General features: G+C 40.3%; 2 protein-coding genes across 5 annotated transcripts in view; both read left to right on the top strand.

The window, feature by feature from the left end:
- IAH1 (isoamyl acetate hydrolyzing esterase 1 (putative)) overlaps nucleotides 1–17,184 on the top strand; it is a 359,243-nt gene that overhangs the window by 294,207 nt on the left and 47,852 nt on the right. The window lies entirely within an intron of this gene.
- The window catches only part of CPSF3 (cleavage and polyadenylation specific factor 3), a 51,750-nt gene that overhangs the window by 1,865 nt on the left and 32,701 nt on the right, over nucleotides 1–17,184 (top strand). For 2 of the 4 annotated variants that reach the window (XM_050753903.1, XM_050753904.1), the window contains exons 2-8: nucleotides 3,738–3,801; nucleotides 4,894–4,991; nucleotides 5,728–5,856; nucleotides 7,553–7,730; nucleotides 8,924–9,013; nucleotides 11,276–11,426; nucleotides 16,049–16,224. In XM_050753903.1, the coding sequence (XP_050609860.1) occupies nucleotides 3,738–3,801; nucleotides 4,894–4,991; nucleotides 5,728–5,856; nucleotides 7,553–7,730; nucleotides 8,924–9,013; nucleotides 11,276–11,426; nucleotides 16,049–16,224 (886 nt within the window). Of the gene's footprint in view, nucleotides 1–268; nucleotides 1,273–3,737; nucleotides 3,802–4,893; nucleotides 4,992–5,727; nucleotides 5,857–7,552; nucleotides 7,731–8,923; nucleotides 9,014–11,275; nucleotides 11,427–16,048; nucleotides 16,225–17,184 lie in introns of those variants that run through there. The other 2 variants (XM_050753905.1, XM_050753906.1) reach the window with 2 other exon arrangements.

Genomic DNA, 17,184 nt, shown 5'->3' with positions numbered 1-17,184 from the left:
AGCGAAGGCTGTTAAGCAAGCATGGATATTGTGAGGAATTATGTTTTAGGAAAATCACTCCTGGCAGCAGTGTAGCAGCTGAATAAAAGGATGGATTGAGTAGAGCAGGTTCAGTAAGATATCATTGAAAGATTCCAAGTCTAGGTGATCAGAGCCTGTAGTGAGTGACATGAGTGTGAGAGAGTACGCAAATGAGATCTTCAGGATTTTGTGGCTGATCAGCTGTATCTGGAAGGGTGGTTGTGGGGAGGGAAGGCAGGGCAGAGAGGATGTTATGATGACTCGGATTCCTAAGTTTGGCAGTTGGGAAAGGGTAGTGTTCTTCACTCTAGGAGTGTAGGAAGTGGGGCAACTCTGGAGTAAATTTGGGAGTTCGGTTGTTTCATAACAGCTTTATTGAGATACAGTTTACATACCATACAACTCACAATTTATATACCATACAACTCTCAGTCGTTCTTAACATAGAGTTATACAACCATCACCCCTCTCTCATTCCAGAACATTTTCATCACTCCCAAAAGATACCTTGTATTCATTAGCAGTCATGGACAATCCCCACTACCTCTCCAGACCTTAGCAACCACTAATCTACTTCTCTACAGATTTGCCTGTTGTGGACATTTCATAGAAGTGCGATCATACAATACATAGTCTTTTGTCTCTGGCATCTTTCATTTAGCGTAATCTTTCCAAGGTTCAAAATTGAGGAGTTTTATTCATTCAATAAGTATTTTTTGTGATTTACTACATGCCAGGTACTGTAGCAATACAGCAGTGAATAAGGGGGACAATGCCTCTGTTCTTAGGAAGCTTTCATTTAGTAGCCTGAAGCAAGACATAAGTGGATACAATAACTTCATGTAGTTGTAAGTATTAAGATAACATGATGCTGGGTTGCGGCTTGCTGTGAAGGGCAAATTAGAGGAGGTAGTCAAGAGAAAGCATCTGAGAAGGTGACATTGGAACTGAGACCCAAATGATACAAAGGAGCCAACCACATCAATATCTGAAGACAAAGCATTTCAGGAAGAAAGCAGAGCAAGTAGGGGGCATGTGGTGGAAACCAGTTTGGCATATTGAATATGAAGTCCCGGGAGAGATCCTAGTAGAGATACCTAGTGTCCCGTGTATGTATTAAAGGTCTGGAATTCAGAAGAACAATCTGGGTTACGAATACGGGCTTGGAAGTCCTTAGCATGTCAGAAAGATGAGAATGAAGATTGAGAAATTGGCCAAGGAGCAAACCCTCGGAATATCAACATTTAAAGGGTGGGCAGAGGTGGCTGAATATGTGAAGGAAACAGGAAAGCCAGCAAGACAGGATGAGAGCATCACGTCAGAGAAGCCAAGGGAGAGGTGCTTGAGGAAGGAGCAAGTACTCCTTATGAATGACAAAGGCTGCCAAGAGAACAAGATAGGGACTGACACCTATAGTTCCAGCTATTTGGGAGGCTGCGGCAGGAGGATCACTTGAGCCCAGGAGTTGGAGGCCAACTGGGCAACATAGGGGGACCTTGTCCCAAAAAAAAAAAAAAAAAAAAAAAAGACTGAAATGACTACGGAGCAGCAAGGATAGTTTCAGAAAAGTGATTAGTAAGAGCCAGAGGAGAGTGAATTGAGGAGTGAGTGGAAGGTGAGGAAGTACAGGAGGGTCCACTGCCCTAGGAGGCGGGCTGGGGAAAGAATGAAGTGGGAACTAAAGGAGATGAGAGTCAAGGGATTTTAATTTGGGGATGAACATGGCTGTAGTGTATTTCAATTTGGATTGGATGGTAAAGAGCAGACAGTGAGGAAAATGTCAGTGACACAGCAGTGTTCAGTTCCTCAGAAGAATGGAGGGAGTACATAGAGTAGAATGGTGGAAAGATTCGTCGTGGGAAGAGAGGTCTGTTCTATCTATAGAGGAGAAATGGAAGGAGACAGATGTGGGCAGGTTGGTACCCTGTTGGTACATGCATTTTTAATTATTGTACCAACATGAAGTTGAGGAAATTTACAAATGGACTGTTTATTTTTTTGATGCAGAAGATGGCCCATACCTCAAGTGAAGAAGAGGATAGAGGGTTGGAAAATGTGGGAAAGGGGAGAAAGTTTGAAAATAGTTGGTGGCCGGGCGCGGTGGCTCAAGCCTGTAATCCCAGCACTTTGGGAGGCCGAGGCGGGTGGATCACGAGGTCAGGAGATCGAGACTATCCTGGCTAACATGGTGAAACCCCATCTCTACTAAAAATACAAAAAACTAGCCGGGCGTGGTGGCGGGCGCCTGTAGTCTCAGCTACTTGGGAGGCTGAGGCGGGAGAATGGCGTGAACCCGGGAGGCGGAGCTTGCAGTGAGCCGAGATCACGCCACTGCACTCCAGCCTGGGAGACACAGCGAGACTCCGTCTCAAAAAAAAAAAAAAAAAAAAAAAAAAAAAAAAAAATAGTTGGTATGGAAATGAGATGGAGAAAACAGCTAGGCAACATTGAGGGCCAGTTAAAGTGCAAGGCCAGGGTATCCACAATAATTAAAAACAAAAACTGATTAAAAGTGGAAGGCCAGGAGTTTATGGCAGCTCTCGTCCACAGTTGTTTGATCTTCTCTATCAACACCTGCTCGGAGGTAGGATCTCAGTTTGGGGAGAGGTCCATTGCATGTCCATCTGAATGAGTTCCTTGAGGTCAGGGTCCCTGTAAGGCATTTCCATGTCCTACGCACTTAATACAGTGCTTGGCAAATAGAAGCTGCTTAATGTTGAGTGAGTGAGTGAATTGTGAGCTAGAATGATTGGGGAAAGGCATCAAGGAAGGTGAGGGATTTGAAAAGTGAGGTGTAACTTGAAGTGTGCCTTGTGACCATTGCTAATTATGGCTGAAATTATTAATTTAAGAAGAAACAAAAATTATTTAAGTACTTAGTATAAAATATGCTGAAATAACAGAAAGTAGAAGGAAAAGCGATTGAAATTCACAGTATGAATAAGTATTTAAAATTTTTTTTTTTTTTTTTTAAGACAGAGTCTCGCTCTGTCGCCCAGGCTGGAGTGCAGTGGCACGATCTCTGCTCACTGCGAGCTCCGCCTCCCGGGTTCACTCCGTTCTCCGGCCATAGCCTCCCGAGTAGCTGGGACTATAGGCGCCCACCACGATGCCTGGCTAATTTTTTGTATTTTTAGTAGACACAGGGTTTCACTGTGTTAGCCAAGATAGTCTCGATCTCCTGACCTAGTGATCTGCCCGCCTCGGCTTCCCAAAGTGCTGGGATTACGAGCCACCGCGCCCAGCCATTTAAATTTAAACCATTTGGCAAATACAGATTATGATCTTAAAGAAGATGACAGTGTTGATATGCTTATGGCTTTCTACTTAAGTGCTAATTCTAAAAGTATTATTACATAATCTGCGTAACTGCTATTTTACATTTTAAATACATCATAATTTAATCCTAAAATTCAGAAAATTGAATTTAAATCAAGCCCAAACCTTTGGGCTTCTGGGATCTCTACCGCCTTCTCTCTCAATTTTAACAACTGCGAGATCCCTGGACTCCCAAGGATCAGTTTTCATCTTTTCCCACGTGGACACTGTTCTTCCCTGCCTTTGTAATTTTGTAGAACTCTCTTATGTCTCAGAATTTTTCAGTGAGGTGCTGTCGTCAGATGGGATGTAGCGCACATTGTAAAAAAGTAAGTTTATTGAACTTGGTTTTGATGTTTTTTTAAATCCTTTTTTTTTCTCCCCTTGAATGTTTACAGTGGAGCTGGGCAAGAAGTAGGAAGATCATGTATTATTCTCGAGTTCAAAGGAAGAAAAATAATGGTAATTACTATTTTTGTACTCAGTTTAATAATATGGCTCTGTCTGTATTGGGTGTTAGTCTTTTCTCGTAGACTAGTTATCTTTTTAGCTGCCAGAAAAATGTTATAGTGCATGCAATCTATGCTGTATAATGTTAATGAGAAAAACTAATACATACTTCTACTTAGTAATTTAGTTGATTAAGAAGATATATTCTATGACTGTAAAATTGTCAGCTAGATCTGTTGAACTGTTACTTCTTCGAAGTCCCTCTTCCACTCCTGAAGGGTTCAGGCAGCCTAACTGCCCCATCCCAAGTGGAAGATCCAAGGGCCCAATCACTGAACACATTGAGAGCTCTAGCCACCTCCAGCATGTGGGGATCAAGCCTTGGCCTAGAGAAGGTTGGATGCCCAAGTCCCACTGGGGCTGCCGGCCTTGGATAAGTCACTCTGCTTCTCTAAGCCTGAAAAGTAGAGGGGTTAGAGGAGATGGTTTCATTCTAAGGTACTCATTAGAAAGTCAGTTCTGTGTCTCATGTTCCTTTGATTTCTCTTCTCAACTCTTCCCAATCTGAAAAGAATATGAATAGGTCAGACATAGTCATCTTTTTAGTCATCTATTGTGTTAATTTGGTAGTAACGCCATAAAAATAAGTAACTTTAGTGACCGAGTCTTAAGAATTTGTTCCCTAATTCCTTAAAAATATTTAAATTATCCTGATCAGGTAAATTTCCCATTTCTAATTATGATCTTCTCACAAGATCTGGTAGTAGTAAATCTATAAACTTTTTAAATTTTAATCTTCTGATATCGAAGTTTTTGAAAAATATTTAATTCATTGTTAGAATGACGACCCAAAGTAGTTGGAAAGAAGCTGTTTTGTACTTTGCATCCTGTGACCCCTAAATGTGAGCTAAATTTTAAATTTGTTGGGAAGTTAGAATTGTTAATGGCATATTTGCCACTTTTAATAAGAATCATGTTCCAAGTGCTAGTGTCCGGAGTCTATCCTGAGTATGTGGGTGATAGATCTAGAATTATTGTCTATTTGCTGAATGAATGTTAATAAAACACACAGGAGATTGTGATCTCTTTTCCTCTCTCTTTCAGCTGGACTGTGGGATCCACCCTGGCCTAGAAGGAATGGATGCTCTTCCTTATATTGATTTAATTGATCCAGCTGAGATTGATCTCCTATTAATTAGTCAGTACGTTTTTCCCTTTATTAATGACGCTGTTTTTCACGGACTTTTACCGTCAAGCTCATTCCTTACTAGATTTTGAGAGTTTGGTTTTTTAAAAGAGTGTTTTTTGCTGGGAAGCATATTGCAGATATCTAAGTCTAAACCAGCACTCCATAATGGCATCAGAGGCTAGAGAAGTTTACTATGAAAAACTTACCTATCTCTATATATAAGTTCAGTGAGTACGTGAGAAGGAGATAGTACAGAACTTGAATCATTGTAAAACTTGAGACTAAGAAAGCCCTTTTCCAGGGTATGTCCTTGAGGTCACTGTTTTGTCACATGTTTCTATAAGAACACCATTTCAACTTTATTGAAACTATTTTTACATAGAGCTCATATAGAAAAATGTGACAAGACAGTGACCTCAGGGAGATACCCATGTTTCAACTTTATTCTGCTAAGATGTTTGCTGTAATTCTGGCTGCCAAGAGTAAGTTTGGGATATTCTTCTTCGTCCCTAATTGTTCACTAATAAAGTTTTTTTGCTGTTTAAAAACGATACTTTAAACATCTTTCTTCCATATTAAAACTGTATGTGTTACTTCTTCCTTCTACACATACCAACTCTTGGTTTTCTGAAAGTGTCAGTACATAGTTGTTTATATAAAACTTGTTTTGTACAGTAAGCAACAGTTTCATTACATGGTATCCGATGGATAATAATTTTAAGAATTAATGCAGCCTCTTTCTTTTTAAGTTTCCATTTGGATCACTGTGGAGCTCTGCCCTGGTTTCTACAGAAGACAAGTTTCAAAGGAAGAACATTTATGACTCATGCCACAAAAGCTATTTATAGATGGCTTCTTTCCGATTATGTCAAAGTTAGGTAAATTACTTTATTAGATTATACACGACTTTGGCTCTTTATAGTACATATGGTTCAAGATATGGACCATTTTGTGTTTTAAAATGAGGTGCTCTCTTTTCATGTATAAGGATATTAGTAATTTCATCATTCATTAACAAGGTCATTGAAACCTGTTGTGTTTCTAGCACCTTCCTGACCTTGAAGGTTTTTTTGAGACAGGATCTTGCTGTGTCATCTAGGCTGGAGTGCAATGGTGCGATCACAGCTCACTGCAGCCTCAACCACCTGGGCTCAAGCAGTCCTTTCACCTCAGCCTCCCAAGCAGCTGAGACTACAGGCGTGTGCCCCCACACCCAGCAGAGGTTTTTTGCTTTTTGAAGAGATGGGGTCTTATGTTGCCCAAACTAGTCTCAAACTCCTGGGCTCAAGTGATCCTCCTGCCATGGCCTCCCAGAGTGCTGGGATTACAGGCATGAGTCACTGGCCTGGCCTTGAAGTCTTTATATAGCTTTTGTGTCCTTTTAAAACTTCATTAGGCTGGATTGGAAGAGTTATGCTTAATTGTGGTAACACTCATTAACACTTCAATAATGCTTACCACGTATTAGGCCCAATCCTAAATTCCTAATGTATATTAACTTCACACACAAAAGATACATATTTTATATATATTATATATACATATATAATACACGTATATATATTATATATACACATGTATATTATATATATATATTTATATATATATATATATATTTTTTTTTTTTTTTGAGATGGAGTCTTGGGCTGTTGACCAGGCTGGAGTGCAGTGGCACTATCTTGGCTCACTGCAACCTCCGCTCCCGGTCAGGCAATTCTCATTCCTCAGTCTCCCCAGTAGCTAGGATTATAGGCATGCAGTGCGTGCCACCATGCCTGGCTAATTTTTGTATTTTTAGTAGAGAAGGAGTTTTACCATGTTGGCCAGCCTGGTCTTGAACTCCTGACCTCAAGTGATCCGTCTGCCGTGGCCTCCCAGAGTGCTGGAATTACAGGCGTGAGCCACCGCACCCATCTGGGAGATAAATATATTTAATCTTCACACCAACTCAAGATGTAGGTTCTATTATAAATTCCATTTTATAGATGATGAAACTGAGGCACAGCAAGGTTAGGTTATTTGCCCAAAATTGTCACAGTAAGAGACAGAGCGAGGATTTGAACCCAAACAATCTGGCTCCCGAGTCAGTGTCCTTAACCACTATTCTCTCTTCCTTTTTTATAAGTACATTAACATAATTTTCAGAAGAAAGGCTGTGCTAGACTTTGTAGAAAAATCTTTTCTCATCCTAATGTGAGAAATATCTGCCATGGTTCAATGTATGTGAGTGTGTTACATCTTTCAGGAGTGTTGGGGTGGGAAAAAATTTGAGAATACTCTCCTAAAGAGTATTTTGTCTTAATTTACTGTATGTATTACTGAAAATTGAGAGTACTTTGAGCACAGTATCTTAATTTCCTGTGTGGTTTGTTTAAAATCAAGTTTTGTGGCTATATACACAATAGAGTAAAAAAAAAAATACACAAAATCTCTAAAAAATTTTAAATAGCATAATTCATGCAATATATTTTGAAGAAATACCATCATGGATATGTTATCCACAATTTCTTTGTGTTCAAAGGCTTTTTAAAAAATCTGACTTAATTGTTTTTGCTGACATCTTTCAAAATTTAGTAACATATCAGCGGACGACATGTTGTATACCGAGACGGATTTGGAAGAAAGCATGGACAAAATTGAAACTATCAACTTTCATGAAGTTAAGGAAGTTGCAGGAATCAAGTTTTGGTGTTACCATGCAGGGCACGTCCTAGGAGCCGCCATGTTCATGATTGAGATCGCAGGCGTGAAGGTACCCTCTGGCTCTGGCGCTTTTCTCCCCAGAGAAATCAGTACAGAGCTTTGTGCCACCAAGTACTATTGAAAAAAAAATTCCCTAAGACTTGCAAAAGTGTCAGAACACTGAATCATAAGATGAAAATACAGTTAACACTTTTTCCTTTTAAATATCGTAGTTCCTACCTCCATTACAATACTTTCTGTATCAAGACTGAGAAAAAAAAAAATTTTAACGACTGAGAAAGGGGTAAAATAAACACCTCAGAAAGGAATTCCCTGAATTCTAAAGGATTCAGTTTCCTTTAGAAAACTGGTTAGGGAAGAGGTGTCTTTGTGGCTGCATTCATTTAAAAATAAAACACAATTTGATATTCATGTCCCCCTGATGTCTTAGGATTCACAGATAAGCCCCTAAGCAGAGTGGACTGCAAGAGTAAAAGGGGTTAATTAGGAAAGATCTTTAGGGAACCCTTGAACTTCTGCAAATGTGGGTGGACTACTAGGTTTCTAGACTCCAGAGCAGCGGCTTTGAACTCTGGCTGCACGTAAGAATCTCTTAGGGAGCTGTTGAAAAGTAACTATTGAATCAAAATCTGGAGGTGTAGCTTGGCCTTTTCCTTTTTGAGTTTTCTAGGTGATTCTAACGTGCAGCTAGAGTTGAGAACCGATGCTCTAGTGTAACGTCCTAAATTTTTCACAGCTGCTTCTACATTTGGAACTTTTAGACATTGAATTGTAAAATATATCACTGAATCTCTTATTCTTGCAGTTTGCTCCAGGGCACAAAAAATAAGTAGCACAAATGCCGATGTGAATTCTCTTGGAATTTGATGCAGACCTTCTTACGATTTTATCTCTGGTTTTAGACCATGTACTTCAGTGCACTCCTTTCCTTGTCAGCATGCCCTTTTTCTCTAAGAAGTTCAGAGCACTTCTCAAGTGGATTAATGTTATATAGGTTATCTTTGTGAGATGATACTGGGAATAGATTATTCCCATTTACTAGATGAAATAATTGAAGCACTGGACCATTTACTAACTAAACTACACATTTTGAATTCGACACAAGCACTGCATGTAAATTTCATCAGTTTTAGACTTTTTAAAAACTGTAACTGCACTTTTGGATTTCATGAGTTTAATCTATTCACTAGCAAAATGAAGCCTTCCCCAAATCCTAACTTTCTAGTTTTATCTTTTTCATAGCTTTTGTACACAGGTGATTTCTCAAGACAAGAAGATAGACACTTAATGGCAGCTGAAATTCCTAACATTAAGCCTGATATTCTTATCATTGTAAGTATTAATGTGCTATATTGTAATCAATGTAATGTAAGCAGATTTTTTTCTTTTGGAAAATAATATTGTGATCTCACTTTCATAACATGTTATTGGATATAAACTTATCTTTTTTTTTAATATAAGAAAATTGGTGGCCAGGCACAGTGGCTCACACCTGTAATCTTAGTGCTTTGGAAGGCCGAGGTGGGTAGATCACTTAAGGCCAGGAGTTAGAGACCAGCTTGGCCAACATGGTGAAAGCCCATGTCTGCTAAAAAAAAATACAAAAATTAGCTGGGTGTGGTGGTGCACACCTGTAGTCCCAGGTACTGGGGAGGCTGAGGCACAAGAATCACTTGAACCCAGAAGGTGGAGGCTACAGTGAGCCAAGATCACGCTGCTGCACTTGAGCCTGGGCTACAAAGCAAGACTCAGTCTCAAAAAAAAATTGGGGCAGGCACTTCTTTTTGTAGTGCAGCTTCACTTTCTTGTTGTTAAATGCATTAACTCTAGTCTAGTATCAGAGGCACCAGGCTGTCTCTGGGCAGGATCGTCAGGCCGTCTTTGGGCAGGATCATTTTCACTGGGTGTGCCTTCTCCCTGTCTCCTAAATATATTTTTCTAGATGACAATGTGTAGAAGAACATCTATGGGTCATTTTGGAAATGGCGTGACCTCACTGCCTTTGCCACGGTGACTGTCCTCAGACCCTTAGTCCATGCTAACTTATCGTTTTGTTTATCTGTGTGTCCTGTCTGCCTACTAGGTTGCAAGTCCCAGGGGAGCAAAAAAATGGACTGTGTACCGAAGCTCTTTGGGGGCAGCTTGGGAGTGTGTTGCTGACGGTAGAGTCAGGGGTTGGGAGAGAAATCTTGCAGGCTTTTGATATATATAAGAACATCAGGTGTATGTGGTTCAAGGAGGAAGAGTTGTCTGTTTCTCCTCCACCACCTACCACATTCTCCAGCTGTCCAGGCATGTGGGCCAGTACACACTGCAGTGCATAAGCAACATGTCAGCAGATTACATTGGACTCTGCTCATGGTATGCCCAGCATATAAACTTAAATTAAGGGAAGATTCATTTTTGAACCCTCAGAAAAAGTAGTTATTTTCATAGTACCATACTTTAAAGGAGTGCTTCAAATTTTAATATGCATATAATCATCTGATGATATTGCTAAGGTACAAATTCTGATTCAGTATGTCTGGGCTGGGGTCTGAGATTTTGCACTTCTGATAAGCTCCAAAGGGATGTCAATCTTCTGGTCAGTGGACCACACCTAGTAAGACTTTAAGGATATTCTTAAGCAGAAGTATAAGAAACAACATCTATTTCTATTTTAAAAGCTTTGACTTATCAGAGGTAGGAGAAATAACCTTTTTCTTCCTAATGGAAAGCAAAATGGACATGGGAAGAAAATACAGTTTTGGACTATTTCCTGATTCCATTTTATAAAATGTTCTTCTTACTTAGATTTGAATTCTGGCATTCTTTGTTTTGTTTTGTTTTGTTTTGTTTTTTGAGATGGAGTCTCACTCTGGAGTGAGTGACGCGATCTCGGCTCACTGCAACCTCTGCCTCCCAGGTTCAAGTGATTCTCCTGCCTCAGCCTTCTGAATAGCTGGGATTACAAGGCGTGCACTACCATGCCCAGCTAATTTTTGTATTTTTAGTAGAGACGGGCTTTCATCATGTTGGTCAGGCTGGACTCCTGACCTCAGAAGATCTACCTGCCTTGGCCTCCCAAAATGCTGGCATTACAGGCATGAGCCACCATGCCTGGCCTGTTTTGTTGTTGTTGTTAAATTGTATTTTTTTTAGATGGAGTCTTGCTCTGTCGACCAGGCTAGAGTGCAATGGTGCAATCTCAGCTCACTGCAACCTCCTCCTGGGTTCAAGCTATTCTCCTGCCTCAGCCTCTGGAGTAGCTGGGATTACAACCGCCCACCACCATGCCCAGCTAACTTTTGTATTTTTAGTAGAGACAGGGTTTCGCCACGTTGGCCAGGCTGGTCTTGAACTCCTGACCTCAGGTGATCCACTTGCCTTGGCTTCCCAAAGTGCTGTGATACAGTTGTGAGCCACTGCGCTGGGCCTGAATTCTAGCATTCTTGCTTGCTCTTCCCAATTGCTATTATGACAACACATGTTCGAGTAAATGACATGCTAATGGAGAAGTGAATTGCTTAGCCCCTCAGCATTTCACTGATGTTTAACTTTTGAATTCTTTGGGGATCATCGGTTTTAGTCTCACACTTCTAATATGTTATTTAGGAATCTACTTATGGGACCCACATCCATGAGAAACGTGAAGAGCGAGAGGCAAGATTCTGTAACACTGTCCACGACATTGTAAACAGAGGAGGCAGGGGTCTCATTCCTGTCTTCGCTCTTGGAAGGGCTCAGGAGCTGCTCTTGATTCTGGGTATGCCATTTCCTTTCTATTTAGGAGATGATTAAAATCTTGTCATTTTATCAGGATAATAACATGGTCTTGGATGAGTCATTCCACCATCCTGGACTTCAGTTTTCTTCATTTAAAAATAGGGATTTGGGGCCGGGCGCGGTGGCTCACACCTGTAATCCCAGCACTTTGGGAGGCTGATTTGGGTAGATCATGAGATCCGGAGTTCAAGACCAGCCTGACCAAGATGGTGAAACCCCATCTCTACTAAAAATACAAAAATTAGCCGGGCATGGTGACGGATGCCTGTAATCCCAGCTGCTCAGGTGGCTGAGGCAGAGAATTGCTTGAACCTGGGAGGTGGAGGTTGCAGTGAGCTGAGATTGTACCACTGCACTCTAGCCTGGGCGACAGAGTGAGACTCCGTCTCAAAAAAAAAAAAAACAAAAAAAAAAAAACTAGGGATTTGGATCTAGGAATAGCCTAGGAAAACAGCAATTCTCATGCACTGCCGCTGGGAATGTGAACTGGCGTCCCCTTCTGGTGGCCATGAGAAGTCTTAAAATATGTGTACCCTTTGGCCAGCAGTTCCGCTTCTGGGAAATAAATGAGATGTACAGAAAATTTTGTCAAGAAAGGTATTCATCATTTTAGTATTTTCAAAGAAATACCATGTCAGTAAATATAACATTATAGGAAAAAATTGTGTTACAGATGAGTAATTACATACTTTCACATAATATATTAAGTCAACCAAAAAAGTAGAGTTCAAAACTGTATGGACTCTGTGCCGGGCGTGGTGGCTCAGGCCTGTAATCCTAGCACTTAGGGAGGGTGAGGTGGGCAGATCACTTGACGCCAGGAGTTCAAGACCAGCCTGGCTATCGTGATGAAACTTTGTCTCTACCAAAAATAGAAAAATGAGCCAGGTATGGTGGCGCACGCATGTAGTCCCAGCTTTTCTGGAGGCTGAGGCATGAGAATTGCTTGATCCTGGGAGGCAGAGGTTGCAGTGAGCTGAGATTGCGCCAGTGCACTCCAGCCTGGCTGACAGAGCGAGACTTGAAAACAAACAAACAAACAAAAAAACCTATATGTACTCTGATCCTAGTTAGGTAAAAAATGCACACACAAATGACCGAAAAAATACTAAATCTAGATAGTGAGAATATGGGTGATATTTTTTGTTTTCTGCTTTTCTCCATTTTACAAGTACTTCAATGAACATGTATATAACTTTTTGTAATAAGAGGAACAATGGTTGTTACTTTTTAGCATACATTTGTACTTAATGATCCCTTCTACCTCATATTCTGTGATCTATTTGGGAAAACCACTCTTATTAAAGAATAAAAGAAGGTGCTTTGCAGCCAGGCATAGTGGCTCATGCCTGTAATCCCTAATTCCAACACTTTGAGAGGCTGAGGGTGGAAGATCACTTGAGCCCAGGAATTTGAGACCAGCCTGGGCAACAAGGCAAGACCCTGTCTCTACAAAAAATACAAAGAATTAGCTGGGTATGGTGGTGCACACCTGTTGTCCCTCAGCTACCTGGGAGGCTGAGGTGGGAGGATCACTTGAGCCTGGGAGGCAGAGGTTACAGTGAGCCGAGATTGTGCCACTGCACTCCAGCCTGGGCGACAGACTGAGACCCTGTCTAAAAAAAAAAAAAAAAAAAAAAAAAAAAAAAAAAAAAAACAAATAATAAAATGGGTGCTTTGCATGTATGTAACCTCTGTGTGAAGCACTAGAAATGCTTGCATCTTACCTCTTCCTCTCTATTCTGCCATCTCGGTGAGGAGGAGAAAAAAATAGTATCCCTGTTACACTGAAAAGGAAAACAGAAGGAAAGTTGGAAGAAATGACCCCAGATGAAAAGCAAATCTGTAACAGATAGGACTTCTAGAAGCTGAATTTCCCAAATCCGAATATAATTCAGTCTTCTGATCTTGATTAGTCCTCCTTCCTAACTGCAAGTCAAATTCGTCCTTAGAAGTCTTGAAGTCGGCTGGGCGTGGTGGCTCAAGCCTGTAATCCCAGCACTTTGGGAGGCCGAGACGGGCGGATCACAAGGTCAGGAGATCGAGACCATCCTGGCTAACATAGTGAAACACCGTCTCTACTAAAGAATACAAAAAACTAGCCGGGCGAGGTGGCGGGCGCCTGTAGTCCCAGCTACTCGGGAGGCTGAGGCAGGAGAATGGCGTAAACCCGGGAGGCGAAGCTTGCAGTGAGCTGAGATCCGGCCACTGCACTCCAGCCTGGGTGACAGAGCCAGACTCCGTCTCAAAAAAAAAAAAAAAAAAAGAAGCCTTGAAGTCGAAGTCTTTGTGACCAGTAAGATGAAGAGCAGAGAAGTTAGGAAGTTGAAACAATGTTGCCACCATCAAATTGGATTGCCAGATTTAGCAAATAAAACTAGAGGACAACTCATTAAATTTTAGGTTCAGATAAATAATCATGTTTTAATATAAGTGTACCAAATATTTAATATATATTCTTTCTCTTTTTTTTTTTTTGAGATAGAGTCTCACCCTGTCACCCAGGCTGGAGAGCAGTGGCACTATCTCAGCTTGGCGTGATCTCGGCTCACCACAACCTCCGCCTCCCGGGTTCAAGCTATTCTCCTGCCTTAGCCTCCTGAGTAGCTGGGATTACAGGCATGCGCCACCATGCCTGGCTAATTTTTGTATTTTTAGTAGAGACGAGATTTCACCACATTGGCCAGGCTGGTCTCGTTAGTATATATTCTTATACTAAAAATCTTTTGTTGTTCACGTGAAATTCAAGTTTAACTGGGTATTTGATATTTTTATCTGGCAGTTCTACCATCTGCTCTTTGCAACTGGTTGCCCTTTTTCCTTAAAGCCTCCCTTGTAATATAGTATAATAGAAAGGACAGCTGCTTTCAAATCTTATCTGTGTTTCAGATCAAATCTATCATATGGCTACAGCCATATGACCTTGGGCAAATTATTTAACTTTTTTAATCTTCAAAATTTGTTCATAAACACACGCACAACAAAACAAGAAATGGTGGCGTGGTTGTGGGATGTAATCCGCTTTAGGGTATCTAAGAAATCATAAGAGAAACGAATCATGAATGGGATAAACTAGAAGACAAAGCAGGAAATTTATTTGTAACACACGTGACAAAGTTTTTGTCCTCATATAGAATTATCATTGATACATCAAATGGAAGAACAAAATTCACACAATATTCAGCCTTTTGTTTTACCCTTAGTTTGCTAGTTAAGATGGTGATAAGTCTTCGTAAGTTGTTTTGAAAATTAGAAATTATAGATGCAAGTAATATAATAGGCATATAATACATTTTCAAACCACAGAGGCACCTATTAGAATAAAGGGTGTCTTTCAGCCATACTACCTTGATAAAATTTTGGGATTTAATGAGCGCTTTTCCTTTAACGTAAGTCTTTTTTTGAAGGTATATTACTCACTGCTTTCTTTAATTATCAGAAACTGGTTAGTAGTTTTTTAAAAATACAAGCATGGCTGAGTGTGGTGGCTCATGCCTGTAATCCCAGCACTTTGGGAGGCTGGGCAGGAGGATCACTTAAGTCCAGAGTTTGAGACCAGCCTGAGCAACATAGTGAGACCCAGTCTCAAAAAAAAAAAAAAAAAAAAAAAATTAGCCGAGTGTGGTAGCACACTCCTGTAGTCACAGCTACTCAGAAGGCTGACACGGGAGGATCACTTGAACCTAAGAGGTTGAGGCTGCCATGAGCCATGATTACATCACTACCCTCAAGGCTGGTCGACAGCCTGGGTATAAAACACAAAAACAAAAAAAAACAATAATAGCATAATACGACTACTTTTTTTTTTAAGTGTTCAAAATTGGTGAACTCTTGGCAATTCTATTTTGTAATTAGCACTCAATAAATCTGTTTGAAATATTAATAATACATTTTTATTTAAAACCACAGAATTTTTTCTAATATGTTTTTCTAATACATTTAAATAAAAATTTATTATTTAGTGTCTCGTTATGACAATAAGTTATAGACTTCAGTGTAAATTTATACTGAGTAATTTTTTTTTTTTTTTTTTTTTTTTTAATTTTTTGAGACGGAGTCTCGCTCTGTCGCCCAGGCTGGAGTGCAGTGGCTGGATCTCAGCTCATTGCAAGCTCCGCCTCCCGGGTTTAGGCCATTCTCCTGCCTCGGCCTCCCGAGTAGCTGGGACTACAGGTGCCCGCCACCTCGCCCGGCTAATTTTTTGTATTTTTTTGGTAGAGACGGGGTTTCACCATGTTAGCCAGGATGGTCTCGATCTCCTGACCTCGTGATGTGCCCATCTCGGCCTCCCAAAGTGCTGGGATTACAGGCTTGAGCCACCACGCCCGGCCTACTGAGTCATTTTTAAAAGGCTCCACATCTTTGGACTATGATCACAGCATTCTTTTTTAGGTCATGTGCCATTTAGAAGTAAGTTTTGGTTTTGTAAATTTAAGTTAGTTACAACCAGGATAATTTTGCTTAAACTCTTTAAAATATAGTTATGTGCCTTATTTCTTGGTTGTGTGTGTATCATTTCTTGTTTCTATGTGTATCATTTATTATTTGAACTATTTACCCCATGTAACAAAGTGATGTTTGTTTCTTGCAAAATCTCTCTAGATGAGTACTGGCAGAATCACCCAGAACTACATGACATTCCAATATACTATGCATCATCTTTGGCCAAGAAGTGTATGGCAGTGTACCAGACATACGTAAATGCCATGAATGACAAAATCCGCAAACAGATCAACATCAATAATCCCTTTGTTTTCAAACACATTAGTAACCTCAAGGTGAGTGCTTGTGGAAGAAAGACAAGGATGGATAAAACCAAATCAGTCATTAGGAGTAGGAGGTACGAGGCCGCAAGTGATGGCTCATGGCTATAATTTTAGCCTTTTGGGAGTCCGAGGCAGGAGGATCACTAGAACTCAGGAGTTTGAGACCGGCCTGGGCAAGATAATGAGACCCTGTGTCTATAAAAATAAGATGAAAATCATAGACAGTGCGTGTCAGTGACTCTGGCTGAATTCCTCTTGCTGGAGTCTTACCTCTTCTCTAGCTGGTGTCGTTTTTCTGCAGGAAAACAAAACTTCAGCAGCTGACGTTCTTTTTTTGCTTCAACAGATTTTGCCACTTACCCCAAGTAGCCATGTGTTCTCAGTATTTATAATACTTATCTCTTTTGCTGTAGGAATAAAAAGTTCTGAGGAGAAAAGTATCTTGTATTATGTATTTAAGTTTCTCTTCTCACTCAAACCAAATCATCTTTTTGATTAGTGCTGCAAATTCTATATATGAAAATTTTTATATACTTTTCTAGAAGCATTCAATAAAATCTGATTTTATTTAATTTAAAAAATACTGTTTAACTCAATTGATGCTTGAACTCAATTGATATCTGAAATAATTTAAAAGTGGTCTTCCAGTTGTAAATAGGCTTTGTTCATAAAGTATATATTTTAAGTTAACTGCTTAAGGATTATAGACAAGTTCTCCCTAGAACAGCGTTAAACTTTTTGATTTCCAGCCCAGCTCAAAATATTCATGGAGCATGCAAAGCCATTGTGAGTCTTTGGGAATATTTTTTCAGAGTTGTGTCTTGGGTAGATCAAGACCCATTTGACTCTTCCTTTTACTTTTCTGCCTGCCTGGTAGGCACTAAAGATGGTCCTGATGGTTCTGATGGCTCTCTAGCTGCCAGTAGAAGGTTTTGAAGATCAGCATGAACTGACTGCTTTTTATTACTTGGT

Source organism: Macaca thibetana, chromosome 13 (assembly GCF_024542745.1).
Source record: "Macaca thibetana thibetana isolate TM-01 chromosome 13, ASM2454274v1, whole genome shotgun sequence".
Lineage (NCBI taxonomy): Eukaryota > Metazoa > Chordata > Mammalia > Primates > Cercopithecidae > Macaca > Macaca thibetana.
This window is presented reverse-complemented; position numbering and strand designations above follow the sequence as displayed.